The sequence below is a fragment of the Montipora capricornis genome, chromosome 3, assembly GCF_036669925.1.
Source record: "Montipora capricornis isolate CH-2021 chromosome 3, ASM3666992v2, whole genome shotgun sequence".
In the NCBI taxonomy this organism is placed as follows: Eukaryota; Metazoa; Cnidaria; class Anthozoa; order Scleractinia; family Acroporidae; genus Montipora; species Montipora capricornis.
This window is the reverse complement of record NC_090885.1, coordinates 73,316,688-73,336,687: the sequence shown is the minus strand read 5'-3', so window position 1 is coordinate 73,336,687 and position 20,000 is coordinate 73,316,688. Positions and strand designations below refer to the sequence as shown.

Sequence of the window (20,000 nt, the reverse complement as noted above, 5' to 3'; positions counted from 1 at the left end):
AATTGCTAGAACACTTGTCTTCCACTATATGTAGTTCAGACATTAATAAAGGGATTAATTTCTCATCACTGTCCTCTTGTGTAAAGATGCGCCCTCAGTGAAAGTCCATCCAACCTCTTCAGTTGTTGTGGAGGGACACAACATCACGTTAACCTGCATGGCATCTGGTAGACCTGAACCTGTCTTATCATGGACCAAAGTTGGTGAATCTGGTCAAGTGTTGTCAGAAAATTCCTTCTTGGTTCTTTCAAACATGCACAGACCTGGAACTCTTGACAACATGATACAGTATCAATGCACAGCGGAGAATGGGGTAGAGAATCCGGCATTCGCCATTGCTAATATAACCGTCCACTGTAAGTACAATGGTTTTGTTAACAGTTACTGTTACATTTGCACTAACGTCTGACCTCGGAAGTTTTCACCACTTCTGCAATGAAAGTATGTCGTAACGTTTTCGTAATAACAGGAGAGTGTCTACTAACATAAGGTCACTGGTTCCAACCGTAACCTCAGCTGGATAAAACTGGTGCATTTACATGTATATCTGCACGGTATTCTCAAGATCTAGAGAAAAAGAGATTCTGATATTTAGATTCTAATCTTTTTTGGTTAAAGTGGCTCATAAGCAGCTCACTGACTGCAAAAAAATGTGCTTTGTGAAAATGACGGGAATGTTGTTGTTATAGATGGGCCAAGTGGAACAACCATAGAACTGACCCCATCAAACACAACAGTCCTACTTGGTTCTTCTCTTTCGATAAACTGCACCACAGATGCCAACCCTATGGCCCATGTGTTTCAATTCTATCTTGATGATGTCTATATTGGGAACAGCAGCTCAGGCGTTTACAATGTCACTGTTACTGCAGATGGAGCGTATACGTGTGTTCCTGTCAACACAGTCGGTAAAGAAGAAAATGCAACTGTTGTTATCAGTACAGTTGGTAAGTGCAGTCCACGCAGTCACTACATAAAGTGTTACAAGTAACAGAAACCTTAATTTTTCTTTCTCTCTTTCAATATTGATCAAGTTTCAAAGAAACGTGACAAGAGATTTCATTTATGTACATGTAACCAACATTTTGTTTATCTCCTGGGTACTGCACATTTTCCTCCTTTGACACTTTAATCAACATTCGCTTAAATTTGACTTACAAAGCTTTTAGTTTTCCTGATTGGTAATAGAACAGTCGTCTTTACTGTACACTGTATGTACATGTAGTTGAGACATTAGGGACGGTGGCTAACCAAACGTTGGCCGTGTAGCACTTATATATTAAACAGAGTAACTGAATAGAGTGTAATGTGAAGTGCTAGATTTCAATCCCATATGAACCATGTGAGCGTTAGCCCTACAGGTGGAAATGGGCCCACACAAGGACAGAGAAAAACTCTGACCAGGGTGGGAATTGAACCCACGACCCTCGGGTTAGATCTCCGCCGCTCCACCGACCGAGCTACAAGGTCAGACGGGAGCAGGCCGTGGGAAGTGAAGATGTTAAAGTCACGGCAATGAACATGTACAAGTACAAGGAAAGGTTACGTTTATACAAACGTTGGCCGTGTAGCACTTATATATTAAACATTCACATTACACTCTATTCAGTTAACTCTGTTTAATATATAAGTGCTACACGGCCAACGTTTGTATAAACGTAACCTTTCCTTGTACTTGTACATGTTCATTGCCGTGACTTTAACATCTTCACTTCCCACGGCCTGCTCCCGTCTGACCTTGTAGCTCGGTCGGTGGAGCGGCGGAGATCTAACCCGAGGGTCGTGGGTTCAATTCCCACCCTGGTCAGAGTTTTTCTCTGTCCTTGTGTGGGCCCATTTCCACCTGTAGGGCTAACGCTCACATGGTTCATATGGGATTGAAATCTAGCACTTCACATTACACTCTATTCAGTTAACTCTGTTTAATATATAAGTGCTACACGGCCAACGTTTGTATAAACGTAACCTTTCCTTGTACTTGTACATGTTCATTGCCGTGACTTTAACTTCTTCACTTCCCACGGCCTGCTCCCGTCTGACCTTGTAGCTCGGTCGGTGGAGCGGCGGAGATCTAACCCGAGGGTCGTGGGTTCAATTCCCACCCTGGTCAGAGTTTTTCTCTGTCCTTGTGTGGGCCCATTTCCACCTGTAGGGCTAACGCTCACATGGTTCATATGGGATTGAAATCTAGCACTTCACATTACACTCTATTCAGTTAACTCTGTTTAATATATAAGTGCTACACGGCCAACGTTTGTATAAACGTAACCTTTCCTTGTACTTGTACATGTTCATTGCCGTGACTTTAACATCTTCACTTCCCACGGCCTGCTCCCGTCTGACCTTGTAGCTCGGTCGGTGGAGCGGCGGAGATCTAACCCGAGGGTCGTGGGTTCAATTCCCACCCTGGTCAGAGTTTTTCTCTGTCCTTGTGTGGGCCCATTTCCACCTGTAGGGCTAACGCTCACATGGTTCATATGGGATTGAAATCTAGCACTTCACATTACACTCTATTCAGTTAACTCTGTTTAAGCATTAAGATAGTTTGCGAGAGGGATAGAATATAAGAAAAGTTGAGGTTTTGGAATGTTGGTGAAACCGTTGCTGAGTTTTTGTTACCGTTACGTATAGCCGGGTTCTAGTTTTACTACATGGCATTATCAACAATGTCTGCCAGTATTGAGTTACCAATACTTTTGCATGGCTCTTCTCACAGGCACGATGCTGCTATGGTGAAACATATAAATTCCTGAGAAAGTCACCTAATTAGAATCATAAGTTTACTGACATCCTCTTGAATTGTGTCTTAGATTATCTGTCTTTATTAACACTACAAGGCTTCACTTCAAGAAAAGGAGATATTGTCTCGCTCCCCAGAAGGGGTTAATTTCTGGACTTTGGGTCCAATGTAGCGGTCTTGCTAAAATGTCTCTTCAGGGTTTGAGGCACTTTATCGCTTGAAAAATCACACCAGTACAGAAATTTGGTCATGTGGCCGTTAAACAGGCTCACGTCATGATGCATGGTTTATTTTCTTTATTATTATTTTTTTCTTTCTCGCTTTGGTTAGTTTCCCTTTGTATAATTCAATCGACAGATGTTCCAGAACCTGTAGTTATTGTCAAGGCTGATATAAAAGATCAAAAAGTCACTTTTGCATGGAATAAACCAGAAGAAAATGGAGCAGCTATCACTCAGTACACCATCTACAAGAGAAATGCAAATGATCAGAAGTGGACAAAAGTTGCGGAAATAAAAGACATCTCCAACCGTGTATTCGTTGTCGAAGTGGAGAGAATGAAGACGTACGAATTTGTGGTTACCGCAACTAACAAATATGGCGAAAGCTCTGTCACTAAAGAGAAAATCAAGACAGTTAAAATGCCTAATGAAGGAGGTAAGTATAGCTGTTCAAGAAGCTATTTGATTTTAATTAAAACCATATTTCATGTAAAGATGATTTGGGAGATAAATAAGGGCTAACATTTTGGCATCTCAAAGGTGCTCATCTCGACAGATGAGACAGCGATCTTAGGTAAGTGACGTCAAACGCTGTGCCCGATCAATCAATTCAAATTACTCCATAACGAACTGGGTTAAACAAAGATGTAAGTTAAGGCGAGTGAGTTATGCCTGAGTGAGTTACCAGCCATGAGTTACCAAATCTTGAAATTTCAAGATTTGACATGCAGAATATTGAAATTTCAAGAGTTGGCATGCAGAATATTAAAATTTCAAGATTCGACATGCAGAATATTGAAATTTCAAGATTTGATATGCAGAATATTGAAATTTCAAGATTTGACATGCAGAATATTGAAATTTCAAGATTCGGAATGCAGAATATTGAAATTTCAAGATTTGGCATGCAGAATATTGAAATTTTAAGATTTGACATGCAGAATATTGAAATTTCAATATTTGGCATGCAGAATATTAAAATTTCAGTATTTGACATGCAGAATATTGAAATTTCAATATTCGAGATGCAGAATATTGAAATTTCAAGATTTGACATGCAGAATATTGCAATTTTAAGATTTGACATGCAGAATATTGAAATTTCAAGATTTGGCATGCAGAATATTGAAATTTCAAGATTTGACATGCAGAGTATTGAAATTTCAAGATTCGACATGCAGAATATTGAAATTTCAAGATTTGACATGCAGAATATTGAAATTTCAAGATTTGGCATGCAGAATATTGAGATTTCAAGATTTGACATCCAGAATATTGAAATTTCAAGATTTGACATGCAGAATATTGAAATTTCAAGATTTGACATGCAAAATATTGAAATTTCAAAATTTGACATGCAGAATATGAAAGCACGTGGTTGCTAGGAGTCACAAAATCTCAGCAGTTTGCCTTTGTTTTATCAGGACTTTCCAGTTTCTTTGCAATTCTGTTATGGATAACGTTGTTAGTATAACGCTTTCTAGTAGTGAAGAAGAGTTTTCTCTGGAGACAATTGTTTCAAAGCAGATGAAAATTACCTACGCACAGACTTGTGCGTCACCCAGGCCATCAGTTTCAGGTTAGTGTTATGTCTTCTTTCCCCTTTTTATATTTGAGTTGAATTATCTGATTATTACACGAATAATCACTGATGACACTTTTTTGCAATCGTAACTTATTGTGTTCCTGTGCAAAGTTGTACAGTGACTTGACAAGAGGTAATTAAATTTGAGACGGGCACTGTTGCCTTTCTGGCGTTTACTTGTTTATGAAAATTATACTGCTGTCCTATTATCACTGTACCGTAGAGACTGCAGTCATACTTCTATCATTTGTTTTCTTGTTTGAGCAATTAAGGACGTTAAACTTATCCGGCTGAAAAGCTAGCTCGAGCCACTTTCAGGCAGTAATATTACTAAGTATGCAACACAACATAACTTCGTCGATTGATCCATCCATCGATCATCCCACCCGTTCCCCTGTTCACTCATGATTTTTAAAGATATTTTCGAGAACGAAGATATTGCTTTCATTAAGTGAGGCCAAAATCTGAAGTGCGCTCCCAAATGACATGAGAAAGAGCCGAGGACTGAACGACACTTACTATAAGAACCCGGATATAAAACCAGAGACCAATCTGACATCGGAACAGCTGATGAAATTCGCTTGGCAGGTTGCTGATGGGATGAGCTACTTGTCTTCGAAAAAGGTTTGTCCTGAAAGTGTTTTTCTCAATTATTTCAAGGAGGCATTGTGGTGTAGTGGTTTCGATACTTTATATCGGATGCGGATGTCCCGTGTTGAAAACTCACTCTGAGGACAAACCGTATTCGCCTTTTAGTGGTCCGAATAGACCTTTCCACGGTTTTTCCACCATATTGGCTGTAGGGCAAACAAAACCTCGCTGCTAGGCAACGCGCCAGACAATTCCCTTTAAAAATCGCCGTGCTTCGGTACCTTCGATTGTTTTTCTGCTGTGTTTATGCAAACTTTTCAACGCGAAATCATCTTCAACCTACAGTGGCAAAACGACTACTGGCAGCCATTTTGTCCGTCGAGGTGATTATCGGCTGATAAGCCGAGATAGCGAGCCAATGAGAGCGCGCGATTTTGTATAATCACCTGTGTATTTGTACTAATTGTTATTATCATCGTTGAAATCATGTGCTCCCTGAAGATAAGACATGAGCAAAAGTGAACAATTGTTTTTCTGAGCGAAATATAATCATTTTTATGAGAGCTAGTCATATTGTCATAATTGTTCTACACGACTATCAAGAACAGTTGGAAAGCACAATGCCTCTGGAAAGCATCGTACACATGAATCTTAATATCATACCTTTGACAGACGGAATAAATATATTTATTATTCAACACATTGTGACAATGTCCAAATATGGTCATAGCGCGCTCAATATTCGTCGTGCTTACTCAAAAGATATCGTCGATATACGTAATTTTTTGTGTCGCAGAGAAAAAATGGTAGTCTTTCCAGCTTTTTTTTTTTCCAATAAACGAAGAAAATTGCGCTTTGTTATCAATGTGTTGAATAATAAAACGATTATCCTGCTCAATCTTGCGGAATATCGCCTGATTTTAGCCAACTCAGTCGGCTTAAATTTTTACGGCCTCGTCGACTAAGGATCACGCGATATTCCACGCAATTGCGCAGGATAATTGTTAAATATTCAACTCAATGATATTGGTTTTGTGTAAATTATTGGCCTTAAAGTGCGGTCAACGCAGCGGAAAATTGGATTGGATTTGTTTCCATTTTAGGTTTCCACTACGTTCATCACATCTCACTCTAAAAGAGAGCCCTCTAGTAAAAATCCGGAAGATTAATATGAAAATTTTCTTCAGAAAAGCTTAAGTTTGCAAGGGCTAGGTTTGAGTAGCAATAAAAGGGAGCTTATCGCTCGGGCTGGTGCATGTGAAAAGTGTATAGGGATGTTGTCTGCGAATATAAAGTATCTATTTCAATGTTTTTCTTTGTCTAGTTACTCTTTATTTGTGTTAGGTCAGCTCAAAAATTCTACTTCAAAATTAATTAATGGCGACCGCGAGTGATCACTGTTGCACGGTTAGCTATGACAATATTCCCGTAAAATTCATAGATAGAAACTTATTTTGCACGGAAAAAATAATTGCCCACCTCTTATAACACCGTCGTTTTATCGGTCACAGGATTATAGGGATAGAAATGAAAATATATTACGGGAGACAGCTGGAAAAGGATCAAAAGTAGCGAAGCACAGGGGTCTTTGAAAGGAATTGTATGGCGCGTTGCCAGGTAACGAAGTTTTGTTTGCACCCCAGTCAATATGGCGGCTAAAAACCCTGGAAAGGTTTATTCAACTCCCCTACACTTTGTCAATAGCCAAGACGGGGATGGGTTTTTTCATCGTTTTCTGTTTTATTTTGGAATCTTTCCTTTCTGTTCATTGTAGTTGACATAGTTGGGGATATCCACTAGGAAATGCAATATCAAAATTGCATAGATTGATTATTGCAAGTCTCAGAGTCTGATCAATTAATATGTAGATAAATGTGACCTTTTACATTCAGTTATGGAGCCATTGATTATACTTTGCCCTTTAGTGTTGATGGAGTCACGTTTGTGGATAGAGATACTTATCTTTGTAACACATATGCATACACAATTTCTCTTAGATAATCCATCGGGACTTGGCAGCGAGAAATGTTCTTGTTGGTGAAGGAGAGAAGTGCAAAGTGACAGATTTTGGGATGGCGAGGAATGTGGAACAGGATGATATTTATACCAGAAAAAGTCGGGTAGAGCTACAACAATTTTTTTTTGGTGAACATAGTTTGTATACTATGATGGACCATAATTGGTTAAATTTGTGCCATCTTTGCTATTGAAAACCGCCCCATAATTTCCTTACATTATTACACTATCGTTCTCTAAACTTATTTCAAGATGGTTTTGCCTTCATAGGGCCGGTTGCCTGTTAAGTGGACTGCATATGAGGCCTTGCTTTACCGAGTATACACGACACAAAGTGACGTGTAAGTATGTTTCTTTAAATTGCATTGTTATATGGCAAGCAATTATTCTTAGACTAAATGGAGCACTCTAATTTGCTGGTTTTTAGTTGGGATTTTACAGTACGGACCATTACCACGGAAACGGCCCGTTTCCGTATTTTTCTCTCTCTTGGGAAGTTCAAGTTGAGCAAAACACAAAAAAATTTTTTAAAAGTGCTAAAAAAGTGGAATTTATTTTTTTCACCACAACAGTACAATTATGGCAAGCGGAATTTAGTTTTACATGTAAAAGGTTACCGTTCAAAGTTCGCTGATGGAAAAGGAAGATTACGAACATTCAGCAAGCGGAGAAGTGTCCGATCGCTCAAAGAAACGATACCATACAATAAACAACTTACTGACCTCAATTTCTCGGGACCGTCCTGGGGATATTGGCCCTCGGTCATTTTTCTTATTGCCACGTCCTCGGGCCAATATTTCCCAGTACGGCCATCGCGCTCGGTTAGTAAGGGGTTAGTTGTAACTTTTCCCCTTTGGAGGAGATTAATGTCCATTGCTACTCCGATTTGCAGAAGACCCAAATAGCTTTCTGCAAGGACTTAAACTCTTTAGTTCAGGCATTTGTTGTCACAGCTTTTCTCTGGTACATGTTCACTTGTTTGGATGCCTATTTGCTTTGTTTCATCATTCATTTGTTCTGCTCCTTTTCGAAGGTGGAGTTATGGCGTTCTTCTCTACGAAATCTTTACAGTAGGTAAGATTTTCTTCTAAGGGCTGACAAAATGACAAAAAGATGCCTTAAAAATATTTTCATACCAGCACAAGATTTTGAAGAAATGTTACTATCCATGCATTATAAATTTGACAAATTTCATGCTAGTAAGAAGTGTAATTGAAACTGCAACGTTATACCCATAGGTGGATCTCCATACCCGGACACAAACGCTAGACTTATTGCGGATAAAATCCAGGAAGGATACAGAATGCCTAAGCCAAGACATGTGGATAACAAACTGTAAATGACTTTTTTGATTTCTCTATCTCATTGTGGTTATGAGTAATAAGTAAATGAGAGATAGCTTGACAATAAATTCCCTCTTAATACTGAAGTGAGAATCTTTCAATTTAGGTATGAAATCATGATGAAGTGTTGGGAAAAAGATCCAAGTGATCGACCTACATTTGAAAAGCTGAGGAAAACAATGAAGGATATGGAGAGGAATCACAAGGTAAGGGAATCAAGGGAGGATTCTGGGTATTTATCGAGCTGTTTCTCGCTGCACGCACACTTGATTATACTGAAGTAAGCAGACAAAACCTGGTCTGCCTGTGCCAAAGAAAAGACCTCATCCTTGTTCCTGCTTTATTACAAAAGATGCCTATGGTAGACCAAGTGGAAAAATCCCTTGATTTGAAACCACGAACGGAAGTGACAAAAATTTGAAAATTTTTTGGGTCCCATTTATGTGAGAACCTTTCCAAATTCTGATTTAAGCAATTGATCGGATTTCGCCATTCCCGCGATTTACTCTGTAGTAAACATGATTCCAAAGCAAGCCTTTTGTGTCGCTACTGCGGTGTTGCTTCTCCAAATCATAAATTACTGCATTCTCAGACTAATTTCGCACAAAAAAAAAGTATCCTTGAAGTGATCTTAGTCTGCTCTAAGAGCTAGCAACCTAAGCCTCCTTTGAAATCGATTTTGTCGGTCAAGCGCGATGGAACAGCCATGAAGGGGAGAATATTACACCTCTCGCCTTCATTTACAATTCCCACCGTAAATAAATGTAACTTAAATTCTTTTAATGAATGACAGCACATATGAGATTGATTCAAGAAAACGCTTGGAGTCGGTTCACGTTTAACGCGGCAAAAAACGCTTGGAGTAGGTTCACGTTTAGGGCGGGAAGAAAACGAAGAGGTCACAGGAATGTGAGGACAAGGAAAGAAACTACTTTGCTACTGATGTTACATAATACCTTGGCTTTTGTGATTGAAATTTCGCAACTTGTATTATAGAATTTATGCGCGTGACCTGAAGGTAAAGGTCAGGTTTTTGAAGAAGTTATTGTCTATTTCTTTCTTCGAATTACTTCGTTCTCAGACTGAATTCGCAGGAGAAAGTATTACTTCAAGTGGTCTTCGTCTGTTCTAAGAGCTACAAGTTGCAAAAATAGTGGAGACACTTCACCTTCTTGGGGCGTTATTAATTTCCCTATTATCTCTCACACTGCAGCCCCCCTTCCCCCCTTATCAGTGTTGCTAGCGAGACAAAAAAATGTTGGGAACTTAAGCAGTCAACATTGAAAGGGGGAGAGGGGAGAGAAAGTGGGAAAGGTTTAAATTCTAGATACGCCGAGTATTGGAAGTTAGAAAAGGTGTTTTTTAATGAAAGTGTCTCAACAATTTTGCAACTTGTTGTAGCAACCTAAGCGTAGTTTGAAATCGATTTTGTCGGTCAAGCGCGATAGAACAGCAATGAACGCTGGAATATTACACTTCTTGTCTTCCAGTTCCCACCGCAAATAAATGTAACTAAAATTTTTTTATTAAATGTGGTCATGAAAACGCTTGAAGTCGCAAAGGAAATGTTCGATTATCATCACACGTAACCTTCCATAGCCATTTACCACGTCCCTTGTGACTCTAAGTCGGCTTCAGGGATCAGTGACATTTGCAGCCAACTTTCACATTTTACACAAGTAGTAGCATTCCACGTAAACGCCACCAGGCGTCTCTTTCTTATTCATGATTTTTACAGCCATTCTTGAGTTACCGTATTTCCTCGTTCTTGGCTCTCTTGAGTATTGGAAATAGTTTGAGTCTATGGTGGTTGGCTGAAATTATCAAGTAAAAGCTTAAAACAATCAATATCTTTCTTTTGCAGATGTACGTGAACCTCAGTCAGTACGACACAAAATTGTATGCTAATATAACTGATCAAGAGTGAATTAGATAAGAGTGTTATGGCGTGGGCTCCCCAGCACAGTCACAAATGTGTCTATTTTTAGAACACCCGTTCTCGCGAAAATCAGTTGTCGTGTCCTTGAAAAAACATGGCAGAAGCAGTCAAGCGTGACATGGCTTCTTCCGATTGGTTAAAATTGGCGGCCATTTGTTTGTTTCGCGCGCAAGGTGTATCTAAAAATAAATCTGTTTGTGACTGAACTGGGGCAAGACCACAAAGTGATAGATCAATACTCTTACCTAATTCACTCGTGAACTGATCTTAGAGTCGATTAGCTGAAACAGAAAATCTCGTGATTATCAGAATAAAAGGAATTGTGTACAAAGTACGTTCAATCTTACTTTCTACTTACTTTGCTAGTTGATTGGAAAACATTAACATAGCAAAAAAATAGGAATTTGAGAAAATAATGAAGTCCTTTCAATTCAAGTCTGTTTGTTGAAGTGATAAATACAGTCATCGTTTCATGTTGTTTCTTTTGTCTACATTTAGGAGATTTGTAAATAATATGTACTTATCGACTGAGTAGAAGGGCCGGAACGGAAAATATTTGGCCCGAGGATATGGCGTACGGACCGACTGAACGCAGCTAGATCCGTGTACTGAGACCAACGGCCAAATATTTACCTGCCCAATCCGTTCTAAACTCAATCAATAAGCATTTTATTGTATGGGCCCTTTACACTTTTCATGAGCACTCAGAATATGAAGTTTGGGCAAAATACGTAACAAAAATTTGCACAGAAAATTTATCTAATATGCTGTTTGCATTTGCTTTTCTGACTGTAAATAGCTTGGATGTTTAAAGCGACGAAATCCTCTAAACTCGCATCACATGGAGCAGTACGTTTTCCTAGTAGGGCCGCACGGCTTTTACCGGCCCTGCTCGCGCTAATGCGTACGGCCGTCGTACGGGGATTTTCCCAACAGTTTTACAATGAAAGAGCGCGGGGCCCTACGGGCCATATGATAATGTCTATTCTGATTACTAGCATCTCCTTTCTTAGATCGGTTTTACGATACACGTACGTACTAGTGGTGACAAGTTCTCAAGAACTCCTACTCCTCGCCCTCTCTGTCTAAAGTTGATTGATTGATTCATTCATTCATTCATTCATTCATCGATTCATTGATTGATTGACATCTCCCACGAACTATGTATCTTACTTGTGAAATAAAAGCTTGATACAATTGCTTGATTGTCTAACTCACACAAGTAGATAATAATTGTCAAATTAAGATAGAGCGGTTTTCAATTGAGTGTTGAGTGTTTTGCATTACTTCGCTCAGTGATTGGTTGAAAGTTCTCGCGCCACTTTTTCAATCAATCAGAAGTGAAACCAAAACCGAGAGGCTCGCGCGTACACATTTCCCCGCGCTTTGTGTCGGCTACGTGTAATTACTTCGAGTTCTGGTTGGTTTACTGGATAGTCTCCGTCCTTTTTGATTGGCCAAAGTAATTACTTTGGTTTTAGTTTTACGACACTCGATTGGAACTCGCTCTGTACAGAATAGAGTTAGATAAGGCATGTGTGGGCTCCCAGCACTGTCACAAATGAGTCTATTTTTAGGATACCCGTTCCCGTGAAAATCAGTTGTCATGTCCCTGAAAAAACATGGCAGAAGCAGTCACGCTTGACATGGCTTCTTCCGATTGGTTAAAATTGGCGGCCCTTTGTTTGTTTCGTGTGCAAAGTGTATCCAAAAATAAATCTATTTGTGACTGTGCTGAGGCAAGAGCGCTCATCTAATTCACTCTTGAGAATACTATTCAGGTTATCGGACTTACAAGAGAATCGAAAAGTGACTTGGATACTGCCTTTTTCATGGTTGCCACGTATTGAAGTATTGATTTTTTTCCAGCCTAGAAGTGCATATTTTTAACTTAAGAATTAATGTTAAGACGATTTTATAGTAACAACTGGATGTGCTATGAAATTAGAAGATCGCATTTAAAGCATGACACGTTTCTGTAAATTATGAGGATACTTTTAATCAAAGTTGCTTAACTTTTGTCTGTTTTTCTTTAATTTTTTTTTTTTTTTTCATTTTGTCCGAAAAACGTTTTTTTTTTTTCCTGGGGCTAAAATACGCAAGAATAGAGACCCAACTAAACAAATTGGTGCGGTCTCGAAAAAACTTCCCACGCAGAAGGTAACTGTCTAGGAAATTTCGGCAGGCGGCAAGCGTTGAAAATTGGGATCACTCACATTCTTTTTTAATAAGGTGCCGGTCGTGTCCCTCACCGGGACAATCTCGCTTCGGACTTGAAGAGCTAAAGGGAACCTCCACTAAAAAATTTAACTCAAAAATATTGAACATGATGTTTACAATCACAATTGTCCGATCTTTTTCCAATGGAAGCGTTTGTATCCGAAATACACCAATTTCAAAAACGCTTGTTTTGGTTTTCAAATTTCCGGGCGCTGCCATTTTGAAAAATTGTGACATGAAATGGTTGCTTTATTGTATTCATACAAACAGCTTTTGTTTTGAAATAATAGGGCAACCATTACACGTCACAATTTTCAAAATGGCAGCGCCCGGGAAATTTGAAAACCAAAACAAGCGTTTTTGAAATGTCTTTATTTTGGATACAAACGCCTCCATTCGAAAATGTTCGAACAATTTTGATGGTAAATATTATGTTCAGTGTTTTAAACTTATATTCTTGTTTTAGTGGAGGTTCCCTTTAAAACATAAAGTATTGGATTGTTCAGAGACTACATATTACAATCGAGTTTTATCATCTTTCAGTATTGATAGTTATCATTTGTCGTGGACCCCCCATATTTTTTCCGTCTAACTCTTGGAACTAACTCTCTATGAAACCGGAAGTCAAACGTACGCTAAAGGAGGCAGTGTGGTCCGGTGGTTAGTGCGTTGGGTTTGCATGCGGCTGCTCCGGATTCAAATCCCGTTCTAACCTGTGCTTGAATTTGTTTCTGGTTGTCCCAGATTCAACTCTACCACGCTTTGTAAACAGCCAACTGGCTGCCTCCCGCCAGTTGGGGTTCTTCTGTTAAGTTTGAATTGTTTCTTTCTTCTTGTTAACGGTGGAGTGCCTGTAAACTAGCTTGGGTAGCTAAGTGCACTTCCACTAGCTATAAACAAAGCATTTATTACTAAAGCTATTTCGTGCTTTAATTATTCTTTTGAATAAAACTATTGCTGAACATATTTGTGTCCCCTCAAGAGCTAAAATTACCTGAAATAAAATCAAATAAACCTCAGTCTCTTACTGACAGTCAAATAAATAAGTTCGCTTTCCTTTTAGTTTCTGTGGCGTCTCGGGTGATTTGATGGGTTTTGCGGAAGGTTAATTTTCCCCTCCTTACCGACGCGTCGCCGGATTTTGGCGAAGGTGTCCATTGCGAAGGTTTGGCGGTTTGTCGGTTTGGCGAAGGTTTCTTGCACAGTCGAATCAAGTCGAGATCGACCGTTACAAATTGCATGTACAGTTAATACCGGGTGAAATACCATGATGTCAAGCGGCCTTGAATTTAAAAAAAATAGCGAAGTTTGGGGTCTCGTGTCTTTTCGAGTTTCAAAGGAATTCTTGTGAAAACTTCACATGTTTTCTAAATTAATTAGGCAAGAAAAATCTACAGATGAGACTTTTTTGATAAAAGACCTATTCCAGTATGAGAATCCTTCGAGAATCAATGCATACTAATTAGGCCATATCACGAATTTTATTTCCTAGTTTTTCATCTTCTAGACGTTTGCCTAATAATCGGCGGTTGGTCACCCCTCAGCAAAATATCGGTAAATCCCTATTTTCGACTCTAGGCCGTTTCCAAGAGATTTTTTGCCCAAAAGAATTCTGGGGTCCTTTGAGAGTCTATGCATACTAGCTGGGCCATAATCCCACTTGTATTTCATATGTCTTAGCTCTTAGGATTTTGCCTATAAAATCGGCCATTTTTTGCTTTGTGCCCCCTTAGGGGAGGGGGAGAATCCCGATTTTCGACACCATCGAAAGACTTCTCCTATCTTTCATTGTAGGCCTCTTTACAAGATGTTTCTAGCATAAGATATTCTGGGATACTCGAAAAATAAATGCATACAAATAAAGCCATGATCCCTCTTCTACTTACTAGTTTTTTTAGCCCTATAAGTTTGCCTAAAATATCGACTAATTTTTGACAATGGCGCGAGTCTGTATAGTGACATATTGTTCATCCGTAATGGCTGTGGTATACCCCTTTAGCCAATTTTCATACTTCCGAAACACAGTTCATATGATATCAAAATCATATGATTTCTTAACCCTCAGAATTAAGGGGGGTGACACTTACATCCATCCATACATACAAACATACTTAATTTACCACTCCCATAGGGGCTTTTAAGGGCCAATGAAACACAACGAAACGACGGAACAGAACAACGACAATTGTTAAGAATCCCAACCGGCCGGGGGCAAACCAGTTAGCTATTTATAGTGCAGCTGGCAAGTTGAACCAGGGACAACCAGGATCAAATTTCAACGAGTGGCCAGAGCGGGTCTTGAACCCGGGATCTCCGGTTCTCAAGGCAAGCGCCCTAACCACTGGGCCACACTGCCTCCTCAAACACTTAACTGCAGAAAGACAATGGTTGCCATGGAACAGCCCCACAACAAAGTTGCATGGATGGTTATATGAAGTAACTTTTTCAATGAAGATCTGGCATCACTTCAATCAGAAGGCACATGCGCAACTAGTCCCAGTCCTCTGCCGCGCGTTTCAGTGGAAAACAGGTTAAAGCTCCCACCGATGGGAACCTTCCCATCATTTTTCGTGAACTGCTGCATGGAATTTCTATTTGGACAAAAAATGGAACTGATATTGTGAAAAGCGTATCAATATAATTTCTTTTAAATCCATGCTTCAGATTTTGTTAGAATGCTGTTGCGTTAAAAGATTGTGAAAACATTGTTAACTCGCTGAGTTTTTAGGCATTTTTTGTTTTGGTCACGTGATTTACCAAATATGTTTGTGAGTCGAACCATACAAAGGAATGTTAAGTAGAACACACTTGGTAAAAAAAGATTACTAAAAGAGTTAAAGGAATTCGAGAAATGACTACTTGAAGGGGTCCATATAGAAAACGGTTTGGTAGTTAAGGGCCCCCCTTAAGAGGGGTTTCAGGTAGGCCATATCACCCAACCAGGACAGACGCATTCCAAGTAACCTTGCAAATGGTCTTTCACAAAAGACAGCTAAGACAGCAACAAACAACTACATAGGGTCACTGAACCTCATCTCAGTTTAGTGCGAAAGCTTGGAATATATAATAGTCTAATTTTCTATAAAAAAAGGTATCAGTTGCCGAAAAAAAAAAGTTTTATGTCAGCTATTCGAGAGTCTTAGAGAGTGATTACCCCCCTTCGATTGGATGCAACCCAATGTTTTTTTTTACCATGGAAATAATCCAAGATCGAGTTACCTTTCGAACTGGCTATTCCAAGTGGTGGCACAGCTGTCACGATACGGGCATCCCCGCGTTTTGTTGGCATCGCCAGTGATATGGACATCACCATGGCTTCAATAAGAAATTTACGGCTGAATAGTGTAGATGTATATAGCATCGTCCAACAGTTTTAGTGGGTTTAAAAGTCCGGTAAAAAATGAACGAAACGGGAACTCGCAGCCGTGTAACAGCCATGACAAAAACACAAGGAAATAAACGAAAAAAATGACCACAACGAACTGCGTTTACGTGCGTATTTTATTGTGCATAACACTTGATCTTGATGCGTGACACAAGCTCACATGCTGACATAAATTGGAAAGGTCATACTGACGAAAGAAAGCGGAGCTCGGGAGTATTTGCAAAGGGCATTCAGTTACAAACTCTCAAAAGTCTGCCTTACTGTCCACCGCAACAGAGGGGTTTTTCGCGTAAGATGAATGGAGAGGGTGTTTTCGTTGTATTTTTTTCTGTCATGCAAGTATCAGGTGGTCAATGAATCGAATTCTTACGAACGAAAACAATGTTTCTATGTATCGTTCCGTCATATATTTAGTATTGCGAAAAGTAAAATGAGCCGTAAATTACTTATTCATACTAAGAGCCCTTGATAAAAGGAAACCTGATACATTTAGTGTTTCTTTTTAATATCACTTATATTTCATTTCATCACGGGCTGTAAAATTCTTCAGGTTGCATATCACTAGATTCAGAATGATACATTTTGACGTTTGTACGTGCATAATAAGCTTATTGGCATAAAAGATTGCTTTCGGGTTTACTGATTTTTGCAGATAATAGCATTGCTGGTCAAGTACGATTAACAACACTCATGAACGTTTATAAGAAATAAGAAGTCTATCAGCCGTAGTACGCTTTTTTTTTGCCGTATAATGATGAGGCTGGAAGGATTCTCGTTCGAGACTGGTCAACGTGTCGACAACCTAAGCAGAACTGTTCATATTTAGTTTCAAATACGTAGGTCGAACATAATCGATGGTCATAGAACCATTCATTTTGAATTCATCTATAACCAAGACGATCGAGCATTGATATGATGCAAAGAATATATGAAAATCATATCTTTGAACAAAGACAAACGGAGGCAACATTAATAATTTAATGATCACGGCAGTTATGAGCTAACTGACTTTGGCAGCAGCGAAATAGGACAAATGAAAAAGTCCTTATATTGTCTGCCGTGACTAGTGCAGGTCGGCCCCGGTTGTCTGGCTCAAAAATCCGGCGAAACAACTTGAAGCAGTAAGAGTTAAAAATCGGATAATTCCCTCTGTATCTTCAGAAGGGAACGGTTTTGGGAAGTCATCAATTCTCAAAATCATCGCGTTTGTAGTTATCTTGAAGGAACATACTCAACAACCATCTTTCCAAACACAAACGAATTTTCAATTTCGGGGGCCGCCGGCGTTCGTCGAGACTTGGAGAACAGGCCTCAGATCCCGCGTTCAATTGAACTATTGGAGGCTGGACGTAATTGTGCGGTCAAGCTAACAGGCCCAGGTAACGCACAAGTCAGGGGTTCACAAAAATCGTCTATAATACTTCATTAATAGCACGCAGTTGAGTCGCCATCGGATCCAGTGTTGTCAAGGCATAAGCAATCGGCTTCACGAGTGCTTAGAATTAACCTGGAAGCAGTGTTCCTTTTTTTACTATACGTATGCTATGAAAAACGCGGTCCATAGTGAGCCAAGCAGTTGACAGTAAAACCTACCCAGAAGGGAGGAAAATTCCAGTGCTTTAATAAATTTGTATATTCCTTGCATATAGTCTTTGCGTGTCCGTAGAGCTCATGAGTACTTTTCCAAGTCTTGATTCAGAGTATTACAAAAGCGGGTTCCCGTGCTTATATCTCCCCTCGTTTTGGTGGTGGTTAGTTTAATCCACCCTTAAAAATGAAAACAAAAGGGTCAAGGGCTTTACGTATTATATTAATGTCTTAGTTGGGCTCCAGGGAAATCACAGAAACATCGGAATCGCCATCATTCTTCTAATACTCAGACTCTTTATTTCTTTTCGTCAGATGGGAGACAGCGCGTGTTCTAGGGCCTTTAACTTTGCTACACTATACGGAGTAGCTTACCCTAGTCCAATCTCCCTTCATACCATCAGAATACACTAAGGGCCTAACAGCGAGGTGTAGTACGCGGCGTGGTCCTTGTACACCGGCGGGAACAATTAGGCATCGTTATAGAATATGGTGAAATTACTTTGCCCGCACCTTCAGAGAGGCTGGTAGGCCTCATTTAACCTTTAGAGGAATTTACACGGTGGTCATATTTCCAGAATGAATTTTTGTCTATAGTGAGCCACCGCATTTCCGACTCAATCTACTATTTTTTTCCGGTCAGTTAGTGAAGTGTGAAAGGTGTTCACATCATGGCATCCAATGGACCACAATATGTTTGGTACGACAGGGTGGGACAAGCTCTTCTGTATCATTCACAGTGGAGCTTTTCTTTCTTGTGAATTTTCATAGTGCGTTACGATGAACGTGGGGACTAAACATCCCAAAATACCGAGAATAAGTCAAACCAAGTTGGTAGTTCTCTCCTCTACTTAGCGCTCAGTATCATTTTTCAGGCTCCATCCTCTGTTACCGCCAACGTGTGAGTGGAGTCCTTATGTTGGAAATACCAAAAGCGTCCTCTGGTCCCCCATAGTGTACCATCAGTAGCATTAAAAGGGAAGATGTAGGGATTTTATGCCTGAGAGCTTTATGAAGAGAACTACCGAAGTTTATGTATTGTTCTGTCCCACACAAAAGTTGATCACGTGGACATGTGGTGAGTGTGGAAGGTTAAAACAAATTATACTGTTACACAACGCATTGATGTCAAATAAGCTAGTACCAGTTGCCCTCCGTGCTCGAAATATTTTTTTGATCACCGCAGGCTCACCGGTAAAACACTGACTGTGTGCGGTTAAAAGAAATGTAAGCATGTCCTATAAAATTCGTGTGCAACGTATCAGAAAGAAACTCACGGTAACTTTAGGAGGAGTGGCCTTAGCTAACACTGCACAGGAGTTGAGCACCTGCGATTCCCTATGCTGAGTGTGTGGTATATTATTGTGCCACAGGGCAGACTCAACTACCTAGAGACAAATTTCGAGAAGCGGCCATTTAGATGAACTTGGAGGCCTGACCGCAACCCTAAACCAAGAAATTGGATGCACCTGGTCGGATCTACCAAATCTAATTGATCAATTTTGTCCAAGTTTCCCACATACAAAAAAGCACGGGTTTTCTGATAACCGAATCTGAACTTGAGCGCTACCTATGGATAACCGCTATCCTGCTGAAATAGTCACCCGCAGAAATAGAAAGACAATGTATTATCAAGCAGGCTGTACCTCTAGTCTGATCTGTATGTAGAAGTTGTGACTAAGACTCAGACAAACGTTCTCACAACAAACAAAGAAAAAACCTGGAGTGGGGGCCAGGCTGGTCGTCTTTTAATTGACGAACGCTCCAATACGAGACTGTTATCATGTGTGTGTGTCTCCAACATAAGTTTGTTTCTAGCTTCAGCCAATGAAAAGGCGAGAAACCTTTGGTATGTGGGTCCATTCATTGATAGTTAAGACCGATTGAGCAAATAGAACACTTTTCTGTAAAGTACTAACAGTAACTACCAACTCCATTCAAATTGTGGACAGACCAAAACCGACTTTTACTCAGTCAAAAATAAGACATCATAGGACATGTGTCAGGGAAGGAGAGCTCTTTAACCACAATAACATGAACGTGTACAGCAAAGGAAAAGTAGACCCCAGGTTGGAGTTGGCAAAACCATGCTGACGAGATTACAGAGGGGGAGCAAGAACGGAGAGACTTAACCCCTCGTCAGTTTTCAAGCCCAATATAAAGGACAGAAGGCAGGAAGGTACATATGCAAAGCAACAACTCTGCTGGAAGTACGGAGACAAACAAAAAAAAAAAAATGTTTTTTTGTACATCCCGTCACAAAGAACATGTAAGTACTTCTTTTAAAAACATGTTTAGAAATAATGCTGCCATTATGAGAAATTCAATTTTAGGGGATGGAATATTGAATAAACTTGGCTTTACAGTAAAAGA

At 39.7% G+C, this 20,000-nt stretch overlaps 2 protein-coding genes across 3 annotated transcripts in view; both read left to right on the top strand.

Annotated features, from left to right (window-relative positions):
• The window catches only part of LOC138044016 (peroxidasin homolog), an 11,578-nt gene extending 7,951 nt beyond the window's left edge, over positions 1 to 3,627 (top strand). Inside the window, exons 4-6 of the mRNA XM_068890595.1 lie at positions 87 to 356; positions 690 to 947; positions 3,098 to 3,627. Coding sequence (XP_068746696.1) covers positions 87 to 356; positions 690 to 947; positions 3,098 to 3,483 — 914 coding nt within the window. The 3' untranslated portion in view covers positions 3,484 to 3,627. The remainder of the gene's footprint in view (positions 1 to 86; positions 357 to 689; positions 948 to 3,097) is intronic.
• An 806-nt stretch (positions 3,628 to 4,433) lies between these two features.
• LOC138044018 (tyrosine-protein kinase receptor Tie-1-like) lies at positions 4,434 to 10,911 on the top strand. 2 transcript variants are annotated; one of them, XM_068890596.1, is made up of 8 exons: positions 4,434 to 4,540; positions 4,999 to 5,170; positions 7,135 to 7,257; positions 7,424 to 7,494; positions 8,187 to 8,227; positions 8,392 to 8,488; positions 8,603 to 8,702; positions 10,361 to 10,911. In XM_068890596.1, exons 2-8 carry the CDS (start codon positions 5,033 to 5,035, stop codon positions 10,421 to 10,423), a joined length of 633 nt encoding a protein of 210 aa, XP_068746697.1. In that variant the 5' UTR covers positions 4,434 to 4,540; positions 4,999 to 5,032; the 3' UTR covers positions 10,424 to 10,911. The 2 variants fall into 2 exon arrangements, with proteins under 2 accessions (XP_068746697.1, XP_068746698.1); XM_068890597.1 differs by lacking the exons at positions 4,434 to 4,540; positions 4,999 to 5,170 and adding an exon at positions 6,602 to 6,754.
• Positions 10,912 to 20,000: the final 9,089 nt, after the last annotated feature.